Source organism: Phodopus roborovskii, unplaced genomic scaffold, assembly GCF_943737965.1.
Source record: "Phodopus roborovskii unplaced genomic scaffold, PHOROB, whole genome shotgun sequence".
Classification (NCBI taxonomy): domain Eukaryota; kingdom Metazoa; phylum Chordata; class Mammalia; order Rodentia; family Cricetidae; genus Phodopus; species Phodopus roborovskii.
The window spans coordinates 3,508,839-3,534,405 of NW_026126651.1; the positions used below are offsets into that span (position 1 = coordinate 3,508,839).

Consider the following 25,567-nt stretch of genomic DNA (forward strand, 5'->3'; position numbering starts at 1 on the left):
CCAAAGAGAGTGGGACTGATGGGAAGTATGGCCTTGTCGGGGTAGGCGTGGCCTTGTCGGGGTAGGCGTGGCCTTGTTGGAGGCAGTGTGTCACTGTAGGGTTGGGCTTTGAGGTCTCCTATGATCCAGCTATTCCACTGTTTCAGTCAACTTCCTGTAACCTCAAGACGAAGGGCTCTCAGCTACTTCTTCAGCATCCTGTTGGCCTGCACACCGCCATGTCCCACTATGAATACGGACTGGACCGCTTAACTGTGCGTGAGCCACCACAATGAAATGTTTTCCTTTATAAGAGTTGCTGTGGTCATGGTGTCTCTTTGCATCAGTAGAAACCTGAACTAAGACAGTAACTAACGTTTCCACATTGCCACTAATAATCTGGAGAAGTCTACACAGCTTGTCAGATGCTCTCAAAACTACTACAGTGAATGACCAGGTTGGCTCTCCAAGCTAGTCACACCTCTTACAGAGTGCAGTGAGGATTAGAACGCTAAATATAACACAGAACAGAGGTCAGGGAAAGCTAGCAGAACTTTCTAGAATGCCTCTTTGTCGCTTCCTTTTCACACAGCTCTCATTGTTACAAATAAGTATGTGCAAAGGCCTGCACAGTGGTCACTGGGACAGGAAAAGGGGACAGTCTGCACTGAGGGTCTCCTCACGTAAGCACAAGACGCATAAAGATATTGAAGGAGCTAATACTAGCAGTTTCTGTTGCTGCAGGTAATTCCACTTCTAATGGACACAAAGTTTTCATATAGAAGCCAAACCCTTACCTGCTCCAATATCTGAAAAAGAACCCCGGCTTTGCCAAGCTTGAATTTCCTCTTCCTCTACTAAACACCAGTGCCGTATAATCAATGCAAAGGGTAGGGAGGCGACAATGGTGAACTCTGGTGACCAGTGCAAATCAAAGCGGGGATAAATGGGAGCGGGGTGGCGGCGGGGCTGGGGGGATTGGGGGTGGGGACTCATAATCAGGGAAGCATGAAGAAACCATGGCCTGACACGACGATCTAAATTATCTTCCAAATGCCAATTTCAAACCATAGAAAAGAGTTTATTCCTTGGACAGGAGAAACTCAAACGCGAGTCTTAAGCTGAGCCTTCACACTGGGGAAGCTTTCTTCTAGGTCCTCAGCCAGAGTCTTATCAACCTCATGCAGGACTTTCATGAAGGCTTCCACCTGCGAATCACACAAAGAACCACGTCACTGCGGTGGAGGAGAAGGCAGCTTTAAAGATACTGATTGATGGTTAACTACGAAAATCCTGAGGTTTCCAAAGGCAACAGAGGCATGAGCAGATTCTCAGGTGTCAGCCAGGGTACTTCCTGCAGGGTCACCTGAAATACTCTAGTAGTTACTCTACAAGTGACAGACCCTGACCAGTTCCTTTCACTCCTGAGCTGTGAGATCCCACTGCTTTCCTTTTAGGGCAGTATACTGACATTTTATCACAACCCTCCCTGCTGACAAGTTCATTTTCCTAAAAACCATTACTTTGAAATTACCTTCAACAATACATATTGTTATGTGAAGAACTATAAACCATACCCATGAAAAGTAGGCTTGTGGGCCAGGCACGGTGGTGCACGCTTTTAATCCCAGTGCTCAGGAGGAGGAGGGGTGGGAAGAGCTCGATGTGTTCAAGGCCAGCCTGATTTATAGAGCCACCTACAAGTCAGTCAAGGCTAAACAGTAAGGCCCTATCTCACAAGAGAGACAGAAGAAAAATTTGAGCTCATCAGTTAAGAGAACTGGTTATTCTTCTGAAGGACCTGGGTTTAATTCCCGGCACCAACATGGCAGCCCCCACATCAGTAACTCCAGTCGCAGGGGATCCAATAGCCTCTTCTGGCCTTGGCAGGCAATGTACACACACGGTGCACAAATATATATCCAAGGAAAACACTCATACGCACAGAGAGAAAAAAATGAAATCGCAAAAGAACTTTAGTTAAAAAAGTTTAGGCTTCCCCTTACTATTCAGGCTATGCACTTCGTAGCAGGAAGGGCCACTATAAACCATGCTGATTCCTTCCTCTTGAGATCAGAGTTAAAATCGCATTAGCCCATAACTAGAATCACACATACACCGGCCATCTTTCCCACAAGACATTAAATCCATCATTTCTGACAATAGATTGAGCTCCCTGGACATTCACCCTACTCACCATAGGGCTGTAGAGGGGCAGGAGGCTCTGAAATGCACAGGAACATTTCTTTTTACTTAACTGGCCCTCCTTCAGTCCCTGAGCCACAGTTTCCTACAACAAACAAAAGAAAATTGAATAGCAGAAAAGGGAAATGTCTATGCTGCATCTGGCAAACACATAACCATCAGTGTATACAATCACGGCTGGTCCCATCAGCATTTAAAGTCCCCGCACTGAGCTGCCATGAAGTCTTGTGTGCCTTCACACAGCTAATCTCGGTGAAGGCCATCACTCACCCTGCTGCCCGAGCGGGAAGCTGAGACACAGGGAGACGGGGCCAGCCTGCTGAAGGCCTCCCACACCTGCCATCATCCCAGCTCCCTCCCTCCCTCTCCCATTCCCACACCATCCCCGCAGATCACCACCCTTAAGCCAATTCGCTGGCCCCTGGCCTCGGGCCCTCAACCCTACTCATTCGTGCCTGCGGTTTTTGGAAGACTCTTTTCAAACTGATCCTATCACTTGTTTCCTGGAGATTAAATCCAAATTCCTAGAAGCTGGTGTCTAAGAAGTGTCAAGACACGTCCTTGTGTCTTTAATCAACCCACCTTCCTGCTATCTTCCTGTAACTTAAAGATAAAGGAACACATTTGTCTCCCTCCCCCTCCCAAACTAAAGCAATGACAAACATTCTAAAAAACTATCCTGGAGGCAAAATAAAAAAGCTGCTGTGGTGGTTTGAGGGGGCTGGTCCTCATGGGCTCACGCATTTGATGCTTAGACACCAGGGAGCAGCTGGATCGGAAAGGGTTGGGATTAGGAGGCGTGGCATTGCTGGAGTAGGTGCAGCCTTGTTGGAGGAAGTGTGTCACTGTGGGCTTTGAGGTTTCAAAAACCCATACCAGGTATGGCGCACGCCTTTAGTCCCAGCACTCGGGAGGCAGACATAGGTGGATCTCTGGGAGTTTGAGGACAGCCTGGTTTACAGAGAGAGTTCCAAGACGGGCTCCAAAGCTACACAGAGAAACCCTGCCTCAAAAAAAACAAAAACAAAAAAGAAAAAACCCCAAAAAACAAAGCAGGGTGAGGCTGCAGTTCAGAGGGGCAGCACTTGCCTACCATGTGTAAGACCCCAGGCCCCAAGGGAGGAGAACATAACGGAGCCGAGCACACACGTGGTACAGTGTCTGCGTGGCCGCTACGTCCTGGCCACCTCTCCATCCCTGGGATGTCAGCTGTACCGCAGCACAGCTGCTCCTTCCGTAGAAGCTCTGTCAAGCAATCCATACCTTTTACGGCCACGTGGTGATGGTGCACATCTCTGATCTCCAGTACTGGAGAGACAGAGGCAGGAGGATCTCTGTGAGTTCGAGGCCAGCCTGGTCTACACAGTGAGTTCCAAGACAGCTAGGGCTGTTACATACAGAAACGCTGTCTCAACACACACACACACACACACACACAAAAAAAAAAAAAAAAAAAAAAAAAAAAAAAAAAGAAAAACAAAACAAAACAAAAAACCAAACCACCAATACTTATTTCGTACCTTGGTTAATGCCTGAAAAATATTAGAAAGGTATTCACATGAAATATCCTTCAGGATCTTCATATGGAAGTCATCATCTTGGGTTGAGTCATAGTTTGTAGGCTCTTCTGTGGAGTTCTCTGGTTTCTTCTGACAATGTTCCATATTTTGTAACACCCGAATTAGGCTGTCAATTAGAGCAAGATCCACTGTACCAAATCAAGAGAATGAAACCAGCCAGATAAGTATTCCTTCTTTGTTTGTTCATTCGTCCGTCCATCCATCCATCCATCCATCCATCCATCCATCCATCCATCCATCCATCCATCATCCATCCATCCATCCATCCACTCACACTGAACTAGTGCTACCTATGATTTAGGGACCACAGGCAGAGTGGTTTCTGCTTCTAGTTCCCGCTGTGACGTCCATCAACGATGGTCTGTAACCTAAGGTCAAATAAACTGCTTCCCCACATCCAAGTTGGTTTTGGTCAGTGTTGTATCACAGCAACATACAGAGCTGGAATAATCCCCCCGCCACACCACAGAACTCCTCTGAAAGCAGGGAGAGAGTTATCAGTGAGCTAAGGAGAGAGCTAAATGTGACAGGCGTTAACAAGGATGTCCATGTTCTGCCCAACATAAGCACCACATGAAGTCTGGGCGGCACAGCAGCTGGCAGTGAGACCCAGTCCTACGCCAGCAACAAGGGGACGCTGGTCCCACACAGAAAGACTCCCCACGGGACTACAAGGATCACACACAACAGCAGGCAGCACTCGCTGACCCAACTGCACGAAAACCAAGACCAAGATAAACACGTCTGCACTAAGAGATAAGGACGCCCTCGCTTTTCACATCAAAGCAAGTCCAAGAGATCTCCGAGGGTTAGGGGATGAGCGGCTTCACAGCTGACACCATGACATCTGCAGTCTTAGCTCAGCCCTCCCTCCAGCTCCCGACGCAAACCGCCCCTAGTCACCTCCACCCCGACACCCCGAGCAGCACGTTTAAAGGCAGTCGTCCTTGTCTCAGTAAGGGGCAGCCCTCGGGACAGATACACCAGAGACCCTTCCCTTCTACCCAGCCCCGCTCTCCCAGTCTCTAAAATGAACAGTCTGGTAGAACCCTCCGCATCTCTACAGTCCCATGCATGATCAAAGCCAGAGCACGGCTCGTCTAGAGCGTCACAGCCTGGCACCTCTTCTCCCTTTTACCCATGGTTCCCTGCATTTACTAGCCCATGGCCGTCTGTAGGCAGCCATATCTGTCCAATGTGTCTCACACTGAGTAGGCCCTGCCCTCCGCCCTCTGGCGGCTGCAATGCTTTTCTTCCTTTTTTCTCACAGGCCACCGCGGTCATCCAGAGCCCCAACCCTGCCCCTCCACGGTGCTCCGTGCTCTTACGTGTGCCAGTCTCCACCCGCGCTTCCTCCCAAGTATTCACGAGGCAGCATCCACCAACCGCCTCAGGCTGTACTCAGTGCCTCTTTGTCAGTGAGGCGACCTCTCCATAAATACAGAATCAACACTCAGAGACAAACAAAATACTCAAATAAAACAAAATACTCAAGAAGAGGAAGGAGATCAAAACATCCATGAGAGATAACAATAAGCACCTTATGCCCCAGAACACTAAATGTAAAACTATGGCGCCATTCCCAACAGTCAGGAAGAACATACGATGTCTTCAGCAGTTATTTTAAACAGCAGACAATCAGCAATCCAATTAGATAAGGAAAAGAAGTCAGAGATAGAAAAATGGCAAAAGTAGATGTGACTTAATAGCAGATAAAGTTCAGGATTATCATGGGGACTACCACTAAGGACACTAAGACAAAAGTTGGAGAGATGGTTCAGTGTTTGGTTAGGAATACTGTCTACTCTTCGAGAGGCCCTGGGTCCAAATCCCATCACCCATATGTTGGCTCATAGGCCTTTATAATCCTCGTCCCAGGGCATCCAACAGCTGATGGGGGATGTCTTTCTGTATATATGTTTCTCTTATTGGTTGATGAATACAACACTGTGGCCAATGAGGTAGGAAGACAGGTGGGTCTAGGAGACAAGGAGAATTCTGGGAAAGGTAGGCAGAAGGAGTTGTCATGTAGAGCCCAGGAAGAGAGGATGCGCAGGGCGTTCTCTGGTAAGCCAAGACCACGTGGAGATACTTAGATTAATAGAAATGGGTTAATAATTAAGACAGAACTAGCCAATAAGAAGCCCAAGCCACTGGCCAACAGTTTTATAATTAATATAGCATCTGTGTGTTTATTTGGGGCTCAAGAGCCATGGGACCAGCCAGGACAGAAAGCTCATACAACAACAGCTTTTTCTGATCTGTGTGCATTCAGGCAAAACACCCATACACATCAAATAAATATAATTTGAGAACAATACGACAGGAATGTGGATATAGCTTGGTGACAGGAATCCTGCCTACATGGGCAAAGCCCTGGGTCCAACCCCAAGCACAGCAAAAACAAACTACAAGCAAGTCAATAAAGGTGCTGCAATCAAAGTTAACACACAGATACACAGCCTCCATAAAGTCCAACAATCATCAGTGGAATAAAGTGTTAGACAGAGGCAGCAATTCAAAAAGATAAAATGTGCAAGATCTGTAGGAGAAAAAGCCTCAAGCCACCCACACAATGCCTTCCCAGATGTGCCACACTCAACAAAATCCCAGTGAAAGCTCCGGGAACCACATGGGGCTTTGCACTTTTGACCCTAATCCGGCACTAAACAAGTCAAACAGTCAAAAGCACGGAGACATTCGACCGAAGAGAGACTGTCTGTTCCCACTGGGAACTGAAACACCAGCATTACCACTAACCTGATCTGCAGACTGATCAAACTTTACAGAGTGTTCCTGTAAACACTGACTGAACCAGGGGTACCCCACTACTGAGCTGTACCCCAAGCCTTGATGCCTTTCAATAAACTTTATAGTATTTTTGTATTAAGCATCTAGTATGCTATGTTACTAGGGGAATAAGGGTATTTTCTTTTTAAATGGGAGAAAAACAAAAAAAAGGAAACCCAACGAAGAGTACGCAATGGCCCGGCACTTGCAATCTGGTGGGCGCGGTTTCGTCCCTGAGCGGGAAGTGCACTTGCCTTCTTCTCTCTTCAGGGGTTCCAGTCCGGCCCATGAAGCACTGATGGCAGACAGCACCGAGAAGACAGAGGCCAGCACTGTCTTCTGCTCCTGCAGTATGATGGGAGGGTCACCAGCTTGGCAGAATTCATGGCACACCAGGTCAAAGAGTAAGTCCCACGCGTCTTTTCCAGTAGCGGGACACTGCACTTAAGGAGTATTTTTTACAAGGAGCAATTTAAAAACAGCGAACACTTCGATGAGCAACTGCAGTGTCTTCCAAGAAACCGGCTTACCAATTGCCTGAACTCCGTCATCCACTGTGGTGAGGAGCTGCAAGATGTGCATGTAAACGTCCAGCCCGTCCGGGTTTTCAGACCTGAGCAGACAGAAACGGCAGACGCACTCTTAACTTCCCCGTCTAGAGAACAGCTGTCAATCATTCATCCACCCAGCAGATGTCTGCTACCTTGTACTACAGTGTACAATGTGAGCCGTCAACTGAATAGCCTGCTCGCGAGCGTTAAACGGGGAAAACAGATGTGTGTGTACATGTGAGTGTGTGAGAGGGCGATGCATGCGAGGGAACGGATGGAGTGTGCCTGGGTGTATGCACATCTGTGTGTGAATGTGTGCTTACATGCGAGTGTGTGTGTGTGAACGAGTACGTGAGTGTATGTGTAAGCGTGTGTGCATCTACATATGTGTGATACTGATACTTCTACTGGAGAGACGACAGGCCTGCAGCGCAGACTCCGTGGTACGGATGCTGCCATGGGACGAGGGGCCTGCAGCGCAGACTCCGTGGTACGGATGCTGCTATGGTAGAGACGAGGGGCCTGCAGCGCAGACTCCGTGGTACGGATGCTGCTATGGGACGAGGGGCCTGCAGCGCAGACTCCGTGGTACGGATGCTGCTATGGGACGAGGGGCCTGCAGCGCAGACTCCGTGGTACGGATGCTGCCATGGGACGAGGGGCCTGCAGCGCAGACTCCGTGGTACGGATGCTGCCATGGGACGAGGGGCCTGCAGCGCAGACTCCGTGGTACGGATGCTGCTATGGGACGACAGGCCTGCAGCGCAGACTCCGTGGTACGGATGCTCTTTACACTTCACAGATCATACTAGGCCCCCTTGCTGAGAAGACTAGGATCAAAAAAACCTATTCTTTCCCTCAACATTTTTTTTTTTTTAATCCTTAGAACTCAAAATGCTGTTTCTTCAACCAAACAATGAAGTGAAAAGAGTGAACACCAAAAGGCTCAGCTGTGTTGACTTAAGGATCTGTCATTTCCGGGCACTTAACGCCAGGGGCTGGGGAGAGAGCGTATGCATTGAGATATCACAGCCACCTTCACAGAGTGTAAGTCTGCGAGAAAAGAAGGCGATCAAAGGGGCAGGTACCGTAAAATGTCATGAAGCCAACACTAGAAGCCGGGCACTAAAAGGCCACACACACATTTCATGAGGGAAGAGATGGGAAGAGGTGTTTCCACAGCAATCTGAAAAGACAGCTGCTGTGGAACCGGGAGACACCCTGTGCGAAGGCTCGGAGGCGAGAGGCCTGCTTCATCTGCAGAGCAGAGTCCCACATAGCCGAGGCAAGAACAAGGGTGGGCGGGCCTGGTGTGGACGCGCGCGTGTCTTTCAAAACCCAAGCCATTTCCTGTGGAGGGCAACGGCAAAGCCTGGAGGGCGGAAGCAAGATGGGCATGCGCCACCGGGGCAGCTGCAAGGCTGAGGTTCGGGAAGGGCCAGCCAGAGGGCAGGCAGCTCAGAGGGTAGGGAGCGTGGCACTGGTTCAAGCTCAGAGGCTGACTGGCCGTGAGGGAAGGCCGGACAGGGAGGGGTCAGTAAGGGCTTCCTGGTTCTTCTACCTTCTCCAGATGGGGTACCGGCAGCACCGCTGACTGACTTGGGAATATTGAAGGAGATATGTGATAGAAGATATCAAAGTAATAGCTTTTAACATTGCCTACTAGGTTCTGAGGCTGTGCTGCTAACAACTAAGCAGGTAATTCCAGTGTTAATCTTACAGCCATTAGTGATAAACTGTCTTAACAACCATGCCTGTCATGAGACACCAAAGGCCCCAAGCCCATCATCTACACAGACTGGCACATAGGCACGGTGGAGCCTTTCATACTCAAGTGTAAAATGAAATAAGAAAATCTTTTCCCTTTGATTGTTTAAAATACATAAAGTTGCTGTCAGTTCCCACAGCAAGCTAAAGCCTCATGACCAGGCCACACTGGAGCAAATGCTCTGAGCCCTTGTAATCCCTTCAGAGAACTATTTTGCCGCCACAACCTACGAGAGACTGGCTGCATACGGAAACTAAGACTCTTCCACCTAAGGATGTTTCGAACAACTGAATTTTTCCAGAACATTCTACACAAGAGGTCACCTACCGTACTTGCTTGGCAGCTTCCAGCACACAGGGTACAATCGAAAACACTGGCTGCTCTTCAGAGTCCTCTTGGGGTTGGTCTGGAAGTCGGGCAGTCCCATTTCTAATCCACTCCAGCATGAGTTTTTCGTCCATGTCAAAGAGCTTGTCCACGACCTCCCCCACCTTCACCAGCAAGTCAACTGCAGTGAAGACAGGTGTTCAATTGAGAACCAGATCTGACGCTACAAGGCCGAAGCCCAACTCCTCAAGCTGCTCTGCGAGCCAAATCTGCCAAGGTGTCCCTTCCCACCAGGGCGTCTCCATCCAGGAGCCTGTTTAAACTGGCTTATCTTCCTTCAGTGCAAAGTGCTTTCCTGGGTGGGGGCTGAAGAGATGGCCAAGCCATTAAGAGTACTTGCTGCTACTCTAGACCACCCAGGTTTGATTCTCAGCACCCACACAGCAAGGAGCTCCCAACTGGAACCCCAGTCCCAGGGCACCTGACATCCCCTGCTGGCCTCTGCGGGCACCAGGCACATACCAGCATGCAAGAAATGCACAGATACAAGCAGGCAAACATCCGTGAATTTTAAAACAAGGAAAACATAAAAATGTAAAAACTCAGATGGGCTGCAGCCTTTCTCCCAAGGTCACGCGGTGACTTACCGTTTGTTGAACTTGACATGATGAAGCAAACACTACTGTAAATAGATGGATGCTCCCGGATCCTTTCAACCCAGACACTGGCCACTTTTGTCTGGGAAAGGCAAGTAAGCAACAACCTACATGACAAACGTGAGCTCAATATCTACTAAAAAACAGCAAAGGCCACCAACAGTCCAGAAGTCACCGTGTGCTTTCCCAGGCCCCCTGTTGAGGGTTTAGGGAACCCATGAAGAGAAGGCTTACCTGCTGGTTTCTAGCAGAGTGGGTGGGTCCGAGTCGCACAAACACTGCAGAAGCACCTGTCTGTGGCGCCACAGAGAGTCATGAGCATCATTGCAAATAATCAGTTTTCCTTTCATTTTAAACAGCGTTTTTGTAAGATGAAGCATGAATGCAGTTCATGAAGTCTAGAGCCGTGGTTCACTACCTTTCTAATGCTGCGACCCTTTAACACAGTTCCTCATGTGGGGGTGACCCCCAATCACAAAATTGTTTCATTGCTACCTCATAACTGCAATTTCACTGTTGTTATGAACTGTGATGCCAATAGCTGAAATGCAATCCCTCCCCAGAAGAGATCACGGCCCACAGGTTGAGAACCACTATTTTAGAGCAAACACGCATGTTTCTAAGGAACAGAGCAGGATTGCCCATCTGTAGCTCTCTTTGCCATTAGAGTATCTGTCTCCAAACCACAATCCTCTCCCACCTAGAAAAGGTGACCCTGACATCATCCCCTTTGCTCTGTTCTGTAGCTTTGTTACTACATTTCTGACTTTGCATTTTATTTCATATGAAAGCAGCTATGGTTTTTCCTTAAAATATCTTTCAGTTGTCTGCACATCTTTTTATGTTTTTAATTACTGTTCACATGTTCTTTGATTCATCGTGGAACAGCCTGTGTGTGGATGTAATAGAAGCAATTCAAGCCGGGCGGTGGTGGTGCCTGCCTTTAATCCCAGCACTCGGGAGGCAGAGGCAGGTGGATCTCTGTGAGTTCAAGGCCAGCCTGGTCAACAGAGCGAGTTCCAGGACAGGCTCCAAAGCAATACAGAGAAACTCTGTCTTGAAAATCAAAAACCAAACAACAACAAAAATTCAAGAATCCCAGGTCCTTGACGTCAGGGATAAACCCTTATGACCCTCTGATAAGAACAATCGCTTTGATGTATGCTGGACACAGACTTCTTTAAGATCCTAAGCTAACAGCCATGAACCATCACCAAGAAAATGAACATGCCCATCAAATTTATCATGTTCTCAGATCTACCAACCACCTGAGACCCCACTATTAAAAAGTCCTCTGCCCAAAGCTTTTTGGCTTTAGACGGGAACTAGCCTCTAGGCTTGTCTACTAGTTTTTAACCCCAGAGGTAACTCTTTTTTGTTTGTTTGTTTTTTGAGACCTTTTCTCTCTGTAGCTTCGGAGCCTGTCATTGCACTCGCTCTGTAGACCAGGCTGGCCTGGAACTCACAGGTCCATCCGCCTGCCTCTTCCTCCTGAGTGCCGGGACTAAAAGCATGTGTCACCACCGCCCAGCTCCAGAGGCAACTTTTTATCTTGTAGTCTGTGGGCAAGTCCCACTCCCCTAACTAAGTCAAAGTTATCAGAGCACTGTTCAGCAATCGAGTTTCCCAGACTAGTTCCGATTCCTTGGATTTCCCATCCTTAAATTGTTCTGGATTCTGGCCAGTGGCCCCTAGCTCCAAGTTAGGCTCTACATATTCTTTGCCTGGCCCACTTACTGGATGCCATGACTCATGCCTTACCATGGATACACAGGCCCAGTCCTGAGTCGCGCCCATAGCTAGCCGTACAAGCCTCAGCCACATTAACATAAGGTGTCCTGAGACAACGAAACACACCCCACACTCCACGCGTCCGCCTCTCCTGGGACCCGCCCTGAGAAGCACGGCTATCAGGTAGTAGGACTTACCCATGGTCCTTGCAGCTGCTGATGGACGTGCATATCTCCTGGAAGCAGGCCATATTCCCTAAAATCCCCACACAGATTTCCTGTCAAATCAAATAACACAGGTCACAATGGCTGCGAGGTAAAAGCCACAAAGAACAATAACTTGAATACAAATGTGTACTGAACCAACTTTGAGGGGAGGAAAGGGGAGGCAGAGTATCAAAGTTTACAGCCGGCATCCAGATTTATATACTTACTTGGCTTGTACAACTCACAAAGTTGAGATGGAATAAAAGAAACAAGAAGGTCCAAAGCAGAAGGCGCAGATGAAGAGAGGTTATGGTAGAAAGGGCTCTTAACACAGGTGACTGATGGAGAGTGACTGATGGAGAGGGCCAGGGTGGAAAGGGGCTGACTGTCATGCTCAAGAGTTTAGGCTGAAGATGGGATGGCACCTAGACCATGAAGGTTCTCAAACAGGGAACTGAAAGGGGTAAAAAACTAAAGGGACCAGACCATCACTCCGCCGCCTGCTTTAGCAGCCATGACAGCCTACAGAAAAAGACATGTAAGCCTCTGATTCAGCACACAACACAAAGAAAGTCCAGACCCCCTGGCCTCCCGGAGCCTAGGGCCAAAACGGAACAGAAAGAAACTCCAGACCCTGCGCTCCCCTCCCCCCCACCCAGAAGCTTGGTTCCTGGGAACTGTTTGGCCACAAAAGAAACTCCAGGGGAGACCAAAACCTCCCTATAGTCTCCAGGACACAGTTCTCAAAACTACTGATATCTATGAACAACAGGCCACCTGCAAGTAACAAGACAAAGCCACAGAAACCACAGAATGTTCCCTCTCAGCACTGACCAATGAGAATAATTGGTGCACAGGTATTTCATGCTCCACGATGACTGTGAGGAATTCCCCAGGTTGTTCCCCGACTGTCAACCAATCAGAAACCAAGCCGTACCTGCTGATGTAATCCTGTGACTTTTGCCCTTAAAACCGACAGCAGACAGGGAACTCGCTCCCTCTGGCGGCTGCTGCGTCAGCCAGCCAGAAGAGGTCCCTGTCATGGTTGGATGAACAATAAGTGATGCACTTGCATCATGGGCCTGTCTCTCCCTGGTGGCCTTTGGGGATCCTCACAACGTTGTCCACGCATCACTGCACACAGTAATTACAAGAGGGGACTGTGCTGTCTCCACTTTCAAATGAGGGAACTGAAGTCCAGGGAGTCAAGAAACTTGCCTAAGATCTCCCGCTGTTACGAGCCAGGGTACTCTGCCCAAGAACACATGACTGCTATCATCAACGGGGCTGATGGCAGGCACACAGAGCTGCAGACACTAAGCGGGATGGCAAACAGTCTCTTAGAAGGCGAAGAGACAGTGTAAGGCGCAGCTCACAGGTTTGGAGTTGCCTTGGTTTCCCAGTCAGAAGTATCAGTCCTATCATAACAGGAAACATTACGATGAAAGGACACAGTGTATTCCTGCATAACAGGGTCTCCAGACTTGCGGGGACACAGTACTCAGGGAGTCTGTCAGCAGTTCCCAACTCCCATCGACCCCACTGAATCAGAGTCTCCAGGGGTCAACGTCTGGAGCTGGTGCTTACCGAGCGCACCAGGAGATTTCACCGTCAGCGTGGTGTCACTGAGTTAGAAGAGAGGATACGGGTTAGAAAATATGCGTGCAGGTCGAAAATTCCTGAAAAAAGTTGGAAGTGACACCAGTTACCAAAATGGGAGCTGGGGCTTGTGGCATTGGCCGGAGAGAGCCGTGGCCTGAGAGAGAGAGAGAGAGAGAAAGAGAGAGATGAAGCTAAGCTGTGGCGGCATGCGCCCATTACCCAGCACTTGGAAGGTCCCGATGGGGACCCCCTCCCATCGTAAGCCTGCCAGGCCTCCCTGCAGAAGTGACTGAAAAGACGTCAGGCACAGGAAGACATCGGGAGGGACAAAAGCAGGTAAGAGTAAGAGAGGAACAGAAGAGAGCTTTAGTAAAACACCAGTGGGTCAAACACTGTGAAAAGCACAAGCGACTCTGGTACTATGTCCACATCCTCTTATAAGCCAGAGAGGGGAGGCATGACCTTTCTGCTGGAGACCACCTCCTGTGAAGGCTGCTCATGAGGATCTCTGGAAGATGCCAAAAACTATCAGACTCCCACATAGGGAGATGTGGCCTGCCTTTTGCAGGTCCTCCAGGACAGGGCTCTGGAAAAGCGCATGGTTGAGGTCTAAAGTACTGACATCACCCGGGAACACAGTGGGCGTGGGGTCCTGCCTGCCCTGCCCTGCCCTACTGGACCAGACACTCTTGAGGTGGGCTTGGTACCAGTGATCTGGGACGTGGTGACATTTAAGACTGGTGGCCTAGTGATTCCATCATATGGCCAAAGCTGAGAACCACTGTTGTAGCAGGCTGTGGCCAGGACACATTTCCAGCAGTGTAGCTAATTCCTGAACTAATCATGACTCATATAAAAAAAATTATAAAATCAGGGAAGGAATGCCACAAAATTGCCAACACTTCATGTTGGTATAAGGAGCCGGTGTGGGTGGAGCGTTCCACTAAATAAAAATCTGAATTAAAGGGGCTGGAGAGATGGCTCAGCGGTCAAGAGCACTGTCTGCTCTCCTTCCCTGCACTCACACGGCGGCTCACAACCGTCTGCTGAGATGCACTGCTGTCTTCTAGCCTGCAGACATATGCTGACAAGGCACCCATAGACACGAGTATATTTTCAATACACCCTATGGAATTTCCACTTTATCGACAAGAAAAAGAAGCAACGGTAGGGCTCTACTGGAGCTGGGCATGGGCCCCAACTCCATCTTTACAAGCTGAGTGACTGTGGACATATTACCTTAGTCTGAGACTCAGTTCTTTCACTATTAGGTGTGTCTCAAAGGAGGAGTAAGGCCAACAGTAGGGAGCGGATGCTCATGAACTACACTCACTCGGCACATAGCAACAGTCCTGCATCACATGCCCTGCACATAGCAACAGTCCTGCCTCATTCACTTGGCACACAGCAACAGTCGTGCACCACTCACTCAGCACACAGCAACAGCCCTGCATCACTCACTCGGCACATAGCAACAGTTGTGCATCAGTGCATCACTCGCTCGGCACATAGCAACAGTCCTGCATCACTCACTCAGCACATAGCAACAGTCCTGCATCACTCAGCACACAGCAACAGTCCTGCATCATTCACTCAGCACATAGCAACAGCCGTGCATCACTCACTCGGCACATAGCAACAGCCGTGCATCACTCACTCAGTACATGGCAAGTCCTGCATTACTCACTCAGCACACGGCAACAGCCGTGCATCACTCACTCGGCACACAGCAACAGCCGTGCATCACCCACTCGGCACACAGCAACAGCCGTGCATCACTCACTCGGCACATAGCAACAGTTGTGCATCACTCACTCAGCACATAGCAACAGCCCTGCATCACTCACTCGGCACATAGCAACAGTTGTGCATCACTCACTCAGCACATAGCAACAGCCGTGCATCACTCACTCAGCACATAGCAACAGCCCTGCATCACTCACTCAGCACATGGCAAGTCCTGCATTACTCACTCAGCACATGGCAACAGTTGTGCATCACTCACTCGGCACATAGCAACAGCCGTGCATCACTCACTCGGCACATAGCAACAGCCCTGCATCACTCACTCGGCACATAGCAACAGCCGTGCATCACTCACTCAGCACATGGCAAGTCCTGCATTACTCACTCAGCACATGGCAACAGTTGTGCATCACTCACTCGGCACATAGCAACAGCCCTGCATCACGTGCACTGCACACAGAGATGTAAATGGTAGTAAGGCCCAGGACACTGCACCCTTCCTGTGTCCCATCCGCTGCTCTTGGGAACTTGCCCTTAGCAGTGACCAGGCAGGAAACTGACACACCGATGACAGGCTGAAAGGGAAGGGAAGGCCGGCATGGGTGACATGCTGGTGAGATGGTGTAAGGACTCAGGCATCACGCTGGCCCGCCCCTGTCACCTGGCAGAATGCACTCAGGCAGAGCCCTGGTCAGCCCAAGTGCAAAGGACCCTTTAAAGAAAGACCCTGCCCACGTATGCTGTCTCCCCCTCTTTCCTGCTGCTCCCATGGGGCAGACAGGATTACTGCCTCTGTCTTCTCTTTTGTCCTCTCTCGGTCTCTGTCTTTTTATATCTTTTCTCCCCCTCTTCCCTTTCTAATAAAAACGCCTCACTAAGCTCTGTCTGTCTGGTGTGTTTGTCCCTCCGCCTCGGTCACCCTCGACTTCCATGGACTCCGCCAAGGTTCGCCACACCTCACCATAACAGATGGGAAGCAGACAGCCCTCCGCCAGGAAGAGCATTTAGGTAGACTTTACATGGGAGAGCTCTCACACTCAGACTGTGGGAGTCCTGAGCAACATCAACTTTAACACGTTTCCAGGCAATGGCGGGCTTTGTGAATAAAAAGAACAAGGACTGAGGAATAAACAGCAGGTCTAGGCACTGTTTCTTTTTCTGTCACACACTAGCAGCCTAGCATGGTTCCGCCTACCTGGTTTCCACAGCTTTTAAATCAAATTATCGATCTCCCTAATCTAATCCAAATCTAAAATTCTACATATCTAGTCATTTCAAGGAGTGCATTACCTAAAAATGCCCACTAAGTATTTGTACACCGATTTATTGGCTTGTAGCCAGTAAGTCAAACGAAAGGAAAGAACTCTATGTACTTACTCTTAATCGGGGACACCTCGATTTGGCCAGCACTCCCATGAATATGTCTGGAGCCTTAAATTCTTGGAGAAATAAAGCCACATCCTACAAACAAAAATGGTCAGCAATTTAGACGCTGCACCCCGCTCACGCTCCGTAGCTCAGACAACCCTAAGAGTTTAGTTTCATGTTTTCTTCCTTTCATCTACAAGGGAAGAATCAAAGATCAGGGACCGCGTCATAAAGAAGAAAGAAAGCCATCGAGCGGTGGCGCGCGCCTTTAATCCCAGCACTTGGGAGGCAGAGACAGGTGGATCTCTGTATGTTCAAGGCTCGCCTGGTCTACAGAATGGGTTCCAGGGCAGTCAGAACCTTATAGAGAAACCCTGCCCTGAAGAAACAAAACAAATCAAAAGAAAAAAAAAAAAAAAAAAAAAGCCCAACCAAACAAAAAGGAACATAGGAGCCTTTGTGGTACTTGATCCCAAGACAGTAGAATAATCAATCCCACAAACAAATCTAACCCTGACTGTGACACACCATAGGATAACCCTCCTTTTATTCTGCACTGAATAAATTTTTTTTCCTGTCCTCCCAGAATTCTAATTAATTTATCCAAAGATATTTGCTGACTGCCAGATATTAAATTCGAAGCTGGGGGTGAGACAGGGGTATGGTATGGAGAAAGAGTCAACTCCTAAATCCTACCCTGTAAGAACCTAAAATTGAGATAAGTGTGGCAGAAAAACAGAACAAACAAACAAAAAAATCTGATCACAAAGTAACTACAACAGACTGGAACTTTTTCTCCCTTGAGATTCCGTTCTACCCACATCACCTAAAGGGGCACATGCCGTAGGTGAACCTGGAGTGGACATTTGACCCCAGAGAGATGGCTCTCACCTAAGAATACAAGGTATAAAAGCTAAATCTGTTAGTTAGCTAAATCTGCCTATTATAAAACATACAACACATAATACGATTTCAGTCAATGATGACTATGTATGTATGTATGTGTATCAGTGGCCTCATGAAATTATACTGCCTAGTGATGTCATAGCTATCTTAGTTCACATTTATGTTAAATACACTATGATGTCCATAGGATGTATATCTGTTCAAGGCACAATTTTAACATTAATAGCTGCTGGGACTTCTTACCCTAAACCACAAAGTGGACTGACAGTAGGAACTGAATCAGGCCTTTTCTCTAACAGTGAAGGAATGAATCTTTTAAAAAACCTCCTCACTCTTGAGTCAGAGTCTCATTTCCATCCTCATACCTCATCCATGGACATATCCCAGACTCTGCAGATTTCATTCTCCATTTCTTCAGCAAGCTCCGTCTGTTGCTCATCAGCATCATCGTCCGAGCTGGGCTTGTCACTTTCAGGTGTGACAATCTTCAGAAACATAAAGAAAAAAGACCAGTTAAATTACTCAGAGTTCTTCAAGGAATATTGCCACTTATATCTCCAAGAGAGTATCCCCAAAGTATTTCTTCTGGCAAAACTGTCTCTAAAACTTAGTAACTTGGATAGATGTGAGCATTCAATATCCTTGGAGTAAATACATGCTGTAGACAGTGCAACAGAAAAACACAGAATGACAACAATACAACCTTTAGCTTTCAAGTGATTTAGTGTAGGAAAGACATATAAACAGCCACGATAGAAAAGGCGGACTTAGCTGAACTGGCAAGCAGAGCTATGATAGGAAAAATGAAGGGCCAATGACCCATTCCTTGGAGAAGAAAGACATTTCCCTTAAAAGAAGAAAGTGAAATCTTATGGGAAGAAGGGTAGGACTCAGTGCTGGGAAAATAAGATAAGCAACAGGGGTGAGTACAAGAGTTCAGCAAGCATAGTACATGTTTGGAGATGGCCAACAGCCTACTGGTGATGGAATGTAAGGTACACTGAGGCTGAAGAGAGTGCAACCAGCCTTGGATCCCCAGTTAAGAAATAAAAAAGTTTTCCCTTATGAGCAACAACACCACCCTTTAAAAATAATAAAAAGGAATACTGTTTTCATCAATATGTAGAAAATGGCTCCGGAAAAAAAAAAACAAAACAAAAGCAAAAAAGCAAAACAAACCCAATCCCCACCCCACCCCAAACCAAAACAGGAATAGGCAGCATGGAAGGCAGTGTGCCGAAAAATCTACTGACTGCCTCCTATAAACCAAACGCCATTTCAAACACTCTATCCACACAGCAGCCTCGGGTACGACAATCCTGGTTACCGCGTTTTCTAGAAACGGCGAAAGAAACCGAGGCTCTGGGTTAACCAGTCTCGCTTCCAGCATGGGATGAGCTTGCGGCTCAGAGATCAAGGCTGTCCGACTGTTAACAAGAGCCGACGAAACAGGAGCGGTACAGTCTCGACTTCAGAGGTGACAATGGGGTTGGGGAACGAAATCCGAGCGAAGTACGTGCGTGCGTGGTGGAGTTCTGCGAAGTTAGGAGCTGGCACCCGCGATCCTCCAGCACCCCATGCGCGCCCTCCCGTGCCCGGGGCGCCTGCGCGAGTCTCCGCACCTGGATGAGCCCGCTGAGGACGCCGAAGAGCCAGTGCTTGCTGTAGACCGTACTCCCAATGCAGTCTCCCCCGGCCAAGTCCTCCTCGCCCTCCGGGTCGCAGCTGGGCGGCGGGGGCGACGGGTTGCGGTCCATTCTGGCGCCCAGGAGCGCGCCGGAAGCCCCGGGGGAGGCGAGAGGACGTGCCAGAGAGCCCGGCTCGCCCGGCTCGCCCGGTGCCGTTTGCCTACATCGCCCCCTGCCGGCGGACTCCCGAATAACCCGGGAACCTGTAGAAAGGGCGGGGATCTCTCCCAACCTGTCCACCCAGGGGATGCTCAGTAAGTAATACCTTTGTCTGGAACGAAGATGGGGAAACAGGCTTCTCAGCCAAGGAGGAGGGAGGGGGAGGGGAGGAGGAGAACTTTGAAAGGTTTTACATCTAGAAGAAATGTAAAGGACCTTTTATGGTCTCAGAGATAAGGGAGGGCTTTCCTAAAATACACAGAAGCCTAATGAGAGAAACTGCGCATTCCTCAGACTGGGGTCTTAAGAGCACTCACGGTCTTACAGAGGATCCGGTTTTAGTTCCCAGCATACATGTACAACTCTCTGTACATACACACCACACACACACTCACACACACACACACACACACCATACACACACACACCACACCATACACACACACACCACACCATACACACACACACCACACCATACACACACACACCACACCATACACACACACACACACATACATACACAGACACACACACACCACACACACACTCACACACACACACACAGGAGAAGCACATACAAATAAATTAACTGCTACCTTTCTCACTATCATTCTATAACGATAAGATGTAAAAGCCTCAGTGGACATGGTGGCTCACACCTTAGCACCCGAGAGGCTGAGGAAGGGGATTGTCACAAATTTAAGGCAGTCGGCTTCACAGTGATACCGTCTTCAGATTGGGGAACATTAATCTATGAATAATGTATGCTCAGTATCAAGGATAACAAAATCTTATGTAACAAATAAATCAGTAAGAAAGAGATAACTCTTTAAGAAAACAGTCAGAGCCAGGTAGTAGTGGCGCACGCCTTTGATCCCAGCACTTGGAAGGAAAAGGCAGGCAGATCTCTATGAGTTCGAGGACAGCCTGGTCTACAAAGAGTTCCAGGACAAGTAAAGCCACACAGGGAACCCGGGGAGAGAGAGAGAGAGAGAGAGAGAGAGAGAGAGAGAGAGAGAGAGAGAGAGAGAGAGAGAGAAAGAAAACAGGCCCAGACCCTGACAGCTTCCAACGTCATCCACTGTATAGCCAACACCCAAGTCGTGCTGTGGGAGGGGCTTACTGTGTATGCCACATGCACTCATGATCAGATGGAGGATGGCAGGCTCGTGGAACAGCTCACTTCCTCCAGAAGTGCAGGCAGATTTGATCAATGCTGTCATAGGGCTCAGTGGCAGTGGCCCTGCCTATGCTTAAGCCCAGGCTACTCTAACTGATGATGATATAAATATGGGACTTTCGAGGTGACTGGCAGGCTGCCTTGAGGCCCAGGCTCTCCTGGGGGCAGCCAAGATACTACTAGTTTCAGTACAGCATCCTTCACAGCTCAAGGATAATGTGTGCTCTCCTAGTAGGGCCACAATCATGCTTTTCATGTGCTGGGAAGTGGAGGCTTTTTGCTCCCTGCTTCTCAATCCTGTGGAGGCCTCCTGGATTGCATGTGGGAGCTGCACAACTTGCCTGTCCAGGAATCTGTCTCATCTGCTGCCTTCATAAACACTATACTGGACAAGGTGAAACTATCTATCTATCTATCTATCTATCTATCTATCTATCTATCTATCATCTATCATCTATCTATCTACCTATCTATCTTGGATACAAGCTACTTTATGTCTCAGGGAAGGGGAGAGTGAGAGATATAAGAACCATAGGACTAAACCACTGAAGCCAGGAAGTGACCATCATGAGACCAGAATTTGAGGAGGCAGCTAATGAAAGAGTACATAGCTGCCTAGACTGAAAAGGACTACCCGAGCCAGCGTGACCCAGGAGAGGGTGCGGTTTGGTAAAGAAACATCATGGAATAACACAACTCCAATTTCCAAGATTTGAGAATCTTCAGGGATTGTATAAAGGCAGCAGCAGCCCCAGGCTGTACCTCAAGCCTGGAGCTGGTTACTGATGGAATCAGTCCACCATACATCAGTGTACTTTTGCTTTTTGATAATTTCTCTCAGGTTGTGGGGAAGGAGGTGCTAGAGATTTCCTGAACCAGAGAAGATGGTTGCAGAGTATTCCATCTTCTCTCCAGAACTATTTCTACAAAATGGGAGGGCTTTGCCTTTTTGAATCTTTTAAAGCAATTACTGGATTGTTTTGATTTTGTCTTTAGTCTTTTTTAGTTATATTTTGTTAAGTAAGAATTTATTGACGTTTCATGGGAAGTGGATGGGGATGGAAGCTAGGGCCTCATGCATGCTAGGTAATCCCTCTGTCATTAGGCTACATCCTCAGCCCAGAATGTGTTGAGTTTTATCTAGTGTTCAACTAGATAATCAAAATCATAGACAGGGCTTTCATGCTATCTGCCTGTCGTTGATGGGATACATAATACACGTTTTGGCCCATCTACAGACATTTACAGTTATATTCCAATCCGTATCTTTTAATTTCTCTTTCTTTAAACAAACAAAACCAAAACCAAAAACAGTGGTCTTTTTTGGTCATTCCCATGGCCCATAATCCTCATTACAACTGCCCTGTGCTCTTTCAAAATAACAGTGACACGTGGCATTTCACAAGTATTTATTTAGTATTTTGGGGTGCTTGGACACCCAGATTTTAGGAACTAACTCAATTCAGCAGTTGCCTCTTTCCTTGGGGGCTGCATGGCTGGGAAGAACATGAAGACAGAACTCAGTATTTACTAGGCAGGCCAGCAGGTCGGAAGTGGTTGGGGTCTTTACCACTCCGGCCCCATTCGTTGGCAAACTGGTCAGCTCTTGAGTCTTCTGCTCCACGTCCTGTGAACCTCTGAATGCCCTCTCTGGCATCACTGTAATCAAGACAGGCAAGAAGAGCCATGAGCAAACTGGAGGCAGGAGCCCCATCCTCTGCACCCCTCTCTCCCAGAGATGGCTGTGAGAGGAGCCCGGGAAAGGCAGGGAAGGAGAGGCTGGTACTGATGCTGTCTGAGTGGGCGCCTGCTCAGTGCAGGATGTCACCCTCATGCTGATCGAGCAGCCCCAGGGGAGAGAGGATGGGTCAGGCGTTGCTGCCAGCCACTCCCAGTACTAAGCACAGGAAAGAGGAAGGTTAACAGGCAGTGTGCACGGGATGCAGAGAACAGCCCCCTCCTGACTGTCCAAAGCACTCAAACTCCGCTCACAGAGACCTCTGTTACCTGATCACTTTAGCAGCCCAGGCTCCTCCTGGGCCTCTTTGGGCAGCATCATAGTTTCCCCGGGCATGGAAGTATTTATCTGAATTTTTCCAATTGGCCTCTCTCATGTCAGAGTAAGCTCTCCACATGTCTCTAGTCCCTGGAGGGGGAAGAGAATGATGAGGAAGATTGTGTTAAAGCAAACCAGAGGGTTAAAACTTCCAACTCAGTTTAGTGATTCAAGCTTTCACAAGCCTGCAGAAATGTCGCCGGCTCGAATGAATAGTTCTTACTTCCCCTTGTGTGTGGAGGAGGAGAGCATCGGAGCGAGGTTTATTCTGATGATTTCCTGCCTTACTCCGTTGTTGGTGGTCTTGGAATGCTCAAACTCATACTGAGGAGAAGAGATCTCTAGGGGATATTTCACCATACCATGATGAAACTCTCTGTAAAGGTCCGGGGATACTTCTGTCTAAGGCGTGAGACATGAGGCCTCTTCCCTTCCTCCTCTCCCCTTCCTTCTTATGCCATTCCTTTCCTTTCTCCTGTGTTCTCTTCCTTTAGAGATAGCATGCATCTCTATATAACTCTGTACAGCATGAGCCTCACAATCCTCCTGCCTCAGTCTCCCATGCGATACAATCTCCACTGCGGCCACAGCTCTCTACTAACACAGGTAATGGAGCAACTGCTCTCCAGGCAGACTGAGTGCAGTTTTGTCCTGCGCCCACGGAATGTCCAGGGTCTATTTCAACATGAGCAGTTCTCAGCACAGTTCGCTGAACTCCATCAGCAGAAGACAACAGTGAGTTCTCTGATACCGACTAAGACAGCTGGATGACCAGAGACTTCAGGCAGCAAAGGACACACTAGCTTTATAACTCTCTGTGCTCTCCAGAGCAGGGAAGAGTAGCAGGCACCTTGGTGATTATACAGGGGGAAAAAAAGGAGAAAATGCACATGGGACGTTCATGGTCGATACTCAGTTTATGGTCATCTCACTTCTCTGCCCACCAGGACGGTGCCACAAACAGCAAAAGTTCTAAACTAAGGAAGAAATGGTGAGCCCTGCAGTGAAGGAATCAGACCCAGCCTGCATTAAAAAGGAAATATCTTTAAATGTAAGGAGTTAGCAGAACAGAGGAAGCCCGCTACTACCTCGGTTCATTTAATTTTTATCCTGTGGTGGCTGGTGGGAGGTGTTTCCCTTGGTGACAGTTGCTACTTCATGTCCCGGCCCCAGCAGGCCTATATTCCAGGTAACTAAGTCATTACCTTCTGTGGGTGTGGAGGATCTGAGCTTTCCTCACGGGCAGCTGCCTTCCCTAACCCATGGCCTGCTGCTTCTCAGGTAAACAGTGAGTGTGTGCGCATCAAGTCCTCTCTCTGTTCTGGGAGCTGTGTAGTGGATTCCAAGGAGTTGGACAACCTGGGGTAGCCTCTGTTTTTCTGGGGTTTTATTACATAGCTTATGTATGCTCTGTGCCTTGGCTTCCTTAAAAGGTAGACGTGGCACCTACACCACAAGATTAATTTATCTCCACACACAATGCTTTTCATTGCTCTGTTGGTCTTGGCTGCTGTCACTGTGGATTGGGGACTACAACAGGTTCTCCTTTGCCTGGCCTGGAACACTCTACACTTGGGATGCACTTCATTTCACAGCACCAGACAAGGATGTGAGCTGTTCATCATCCTCCACACGGGGGCAGTAGATGCCCTCTTTGGCTGTTGAATCTGTATCTTTCAAGTACAGATTGTTCCTACATTCCTGTGGGGAAGCTGCTATACAAACTGTGATCTCAGGCTTGGGATCCTCACAGGAAAAGGTCAACACTGACCAGAAAAGTTCACAACTATGTAGGAAGAGCGACACTGCTTCTCTATCCATTAGGATGTCATAAGCTCTTTTGGCCTTAATGATGTGGTCCCTGCTCTGGTAAGTGCTTGGAACTCACAGATACAGCTTCCTGCCCCCATCCTTTGTTCTTACCTTGACCAGCTTCTTTCATGAACTGGAACCACCTTTGGCTGTCAACGCCCAGGATCAAGAAGCAAAAAATGAAGGCAATGGAAGACTTCATCGTGCTGTAGGGCCAGGAAAACACAGGATGAATATGCCATTTCTTGGGGTGGGGGACGCTTCTGTATTGTGGAGCTGTCCTTGCATGCCAGTAACAAACCCCACTGCAGTTCATACTTAAACCCACATGCACACGTAGATACAGGTGATACAGTGGATGCTGGGAGCTATCCAGTCCCCATTTCCACGTGTTTCATTAGAATCCCTCTGTCTGAGACTTTGCAAATGGACCACTAGTTTAAAGCACATCGCACTCCAATTTTTCCAGCCAAACCACAATGGCATAGGAAGTTTCCAGAGAGGCTTGTGGGGGCTTTATAACCATCATAGCTCTCTGCAGTCTATCTGTGGAAGGATGAATCCACCCTTCCATGAATTCACACAGAAGCATACAACAAATCTCCAAGCTAAAAGTACAGTCTCCAGTAAATTCTAATCAACCTAGTAGATTCAGGAAAGAGACAGAACACAGAAACACAACAAATGAATGCTGGCAGGGAAAAGAATCCACAAAGAGCAAATGTAGGAAAGTTCTGACAACTCACCTTGGGCTGTTAGTTCCTTTCGAGATGCCAGGTGAGTGGCTTTTGTGGCTTGTTGAGGAGATGTGGCTGGGGCTGAGTATATATACTGTCACTTGGCTAGTGGAGCAACCCCCTGTTTGATCTTGCATAATCCCACTTGGCCGTAATTTAGCTTTCAGAACTTAAATATTTCTCTTCACACAGCTCTGCTTTTCCCAGATTGTGCAATCCAGCCATTTTCAGGAATGTGATAAGTCAGGGCTTTCTGAGTCTTCCCCATCCTGACTGGGATAATCAGGATGAGTACTTTCCATCCAGTGATGTAGTGCACATTTCTAAGGAAGGGAAATGAACATTGGAAAAAGAAATCTGAGTATGTAATTACCATGTAGGTGCAAGGCAAATGCAAGAACTGAGCTAAGGTCCTCACAGAGCGTAGTTCAGAATTCAGCTGGGCCTAGGAAACAGGAGAAAAGAAGGCACAAACTGATTTTAGCATCCACATGGGTGGACTCAACAATGGGAAAGGACT

General features: G+C 48.3%; 2 protein-coding genes across 2 annotated transcripts; both read right to left on the bottom strand.

The window, feature by feature from the left end:
- Positions 1-1,067: 1,067 nt before the first annotated feature.
- Positions 1,068-19,207, bottom strand: Saal1 (serum amyloid A like 1). The gene is made up of 12 exons (XM_051174303.1): positions 19,038-19,207; positions 17,781-17,900; positions 16,519-16,602; positions 11,785-11,864; positions 10,091-10,150; positions 9,848-9,963; positions 9,201-9,381; positions 7,085-7,167; positions 6,809-6,997; positions 3,705-3,892; positions 2,177-2,269; positions 1,068-1,187 (listed from the first exon to the last, which is right to left on the bottom strand). Exons 1-12 carry the CDS (start codon positions 19,170-19,172, stop codon positions 1,083-1,085), a joined length of 1,434 nt encoding a protein of 477 aa, XP_051030260.1. The 5' UTR covers positions 19,173-19,207; the 3' UTR covers positions 1,068-1,082.
- Positions 19,208-21,836: 2,629 nt separating this feature from the next.
- Positions 21,837-25,111, bottom strand: LOC127213712 (serum amyloid A-3 protein). The gene is made up of 4 exons (XM_051174176.1): positions 25,057-25,111; positions 24,422-24,516; positions 22,450-22,588; positions 21,837-22,101 (listed from the first exon to the last, which is right to left on the bottom strand). The coding sequence occupies exons 2-4, from the start codon at positions 24,510-24,512 to the stop codon at positions 21,963-21,965; spliced, it is 369 nt and encodes a 122-aa protein (XP_051030133.1). The 5' UTR covers positions 24,513-24,516; positions 25,057-25,111; the 3' UTR covers positions 21,837-21,962.
- Between the last annotated feature and the right edge of the window lie 456 nt (positions 25,112-25,567).

What these genes read in the sequence shown, in the direction of transcription:
- Saal1 (XM_051174303.1), bottom strand. Translation starts at nt 19,172, where the DNA reads ATGGACCGCAACCCGTCGCCCCCGCCGCCCAGCTGCGACCCGGAGGGC. An exon ending in AGCAGCTGCAAGGACCATGG is followed by an intron (nt 10,151 to 11,784) that starts GTAAGTCCTACT and finishes GTGGCGCCACAG; the next exon opens with ACAGGTGCTTCTGCAGTGTT. An exon ending in TTTTTCAGGCATTAACCAAG is followed by an intron (nt 2,270 to 3,704) that starts GTACGAAATAAG and finishes TGTTTGTTGTAG; the next exon opens with GAAACTGTGGCTCAGGGACT.
- LOC127213712 (XM_051174176.1), bottom strand. Translation starts at nt 24,512, where the DNA reads ATGAAGTCTTCCATTGCCTTCATTTTTTGCTTCTTGATCCTGGGCGTT. An exon ending in CATGAAAGAAGCTGGTCAAG is followed by an intron (nt 22,589 to 24,421) that starts GTAAGAACAAAG and finishes TTCCCCCTCCAG; the next exon opens with GGACTAGAGACATGTGGAGA. An exon ending in TGGGCTGCTAAAGTGATCAG is followed by an intron (nt 22,102 to 22,449) that starts GTAACAGAGGTC and finishes TCTTGATTACAG; the next exon opens with TGATGCCAGAGAGGGCATTC.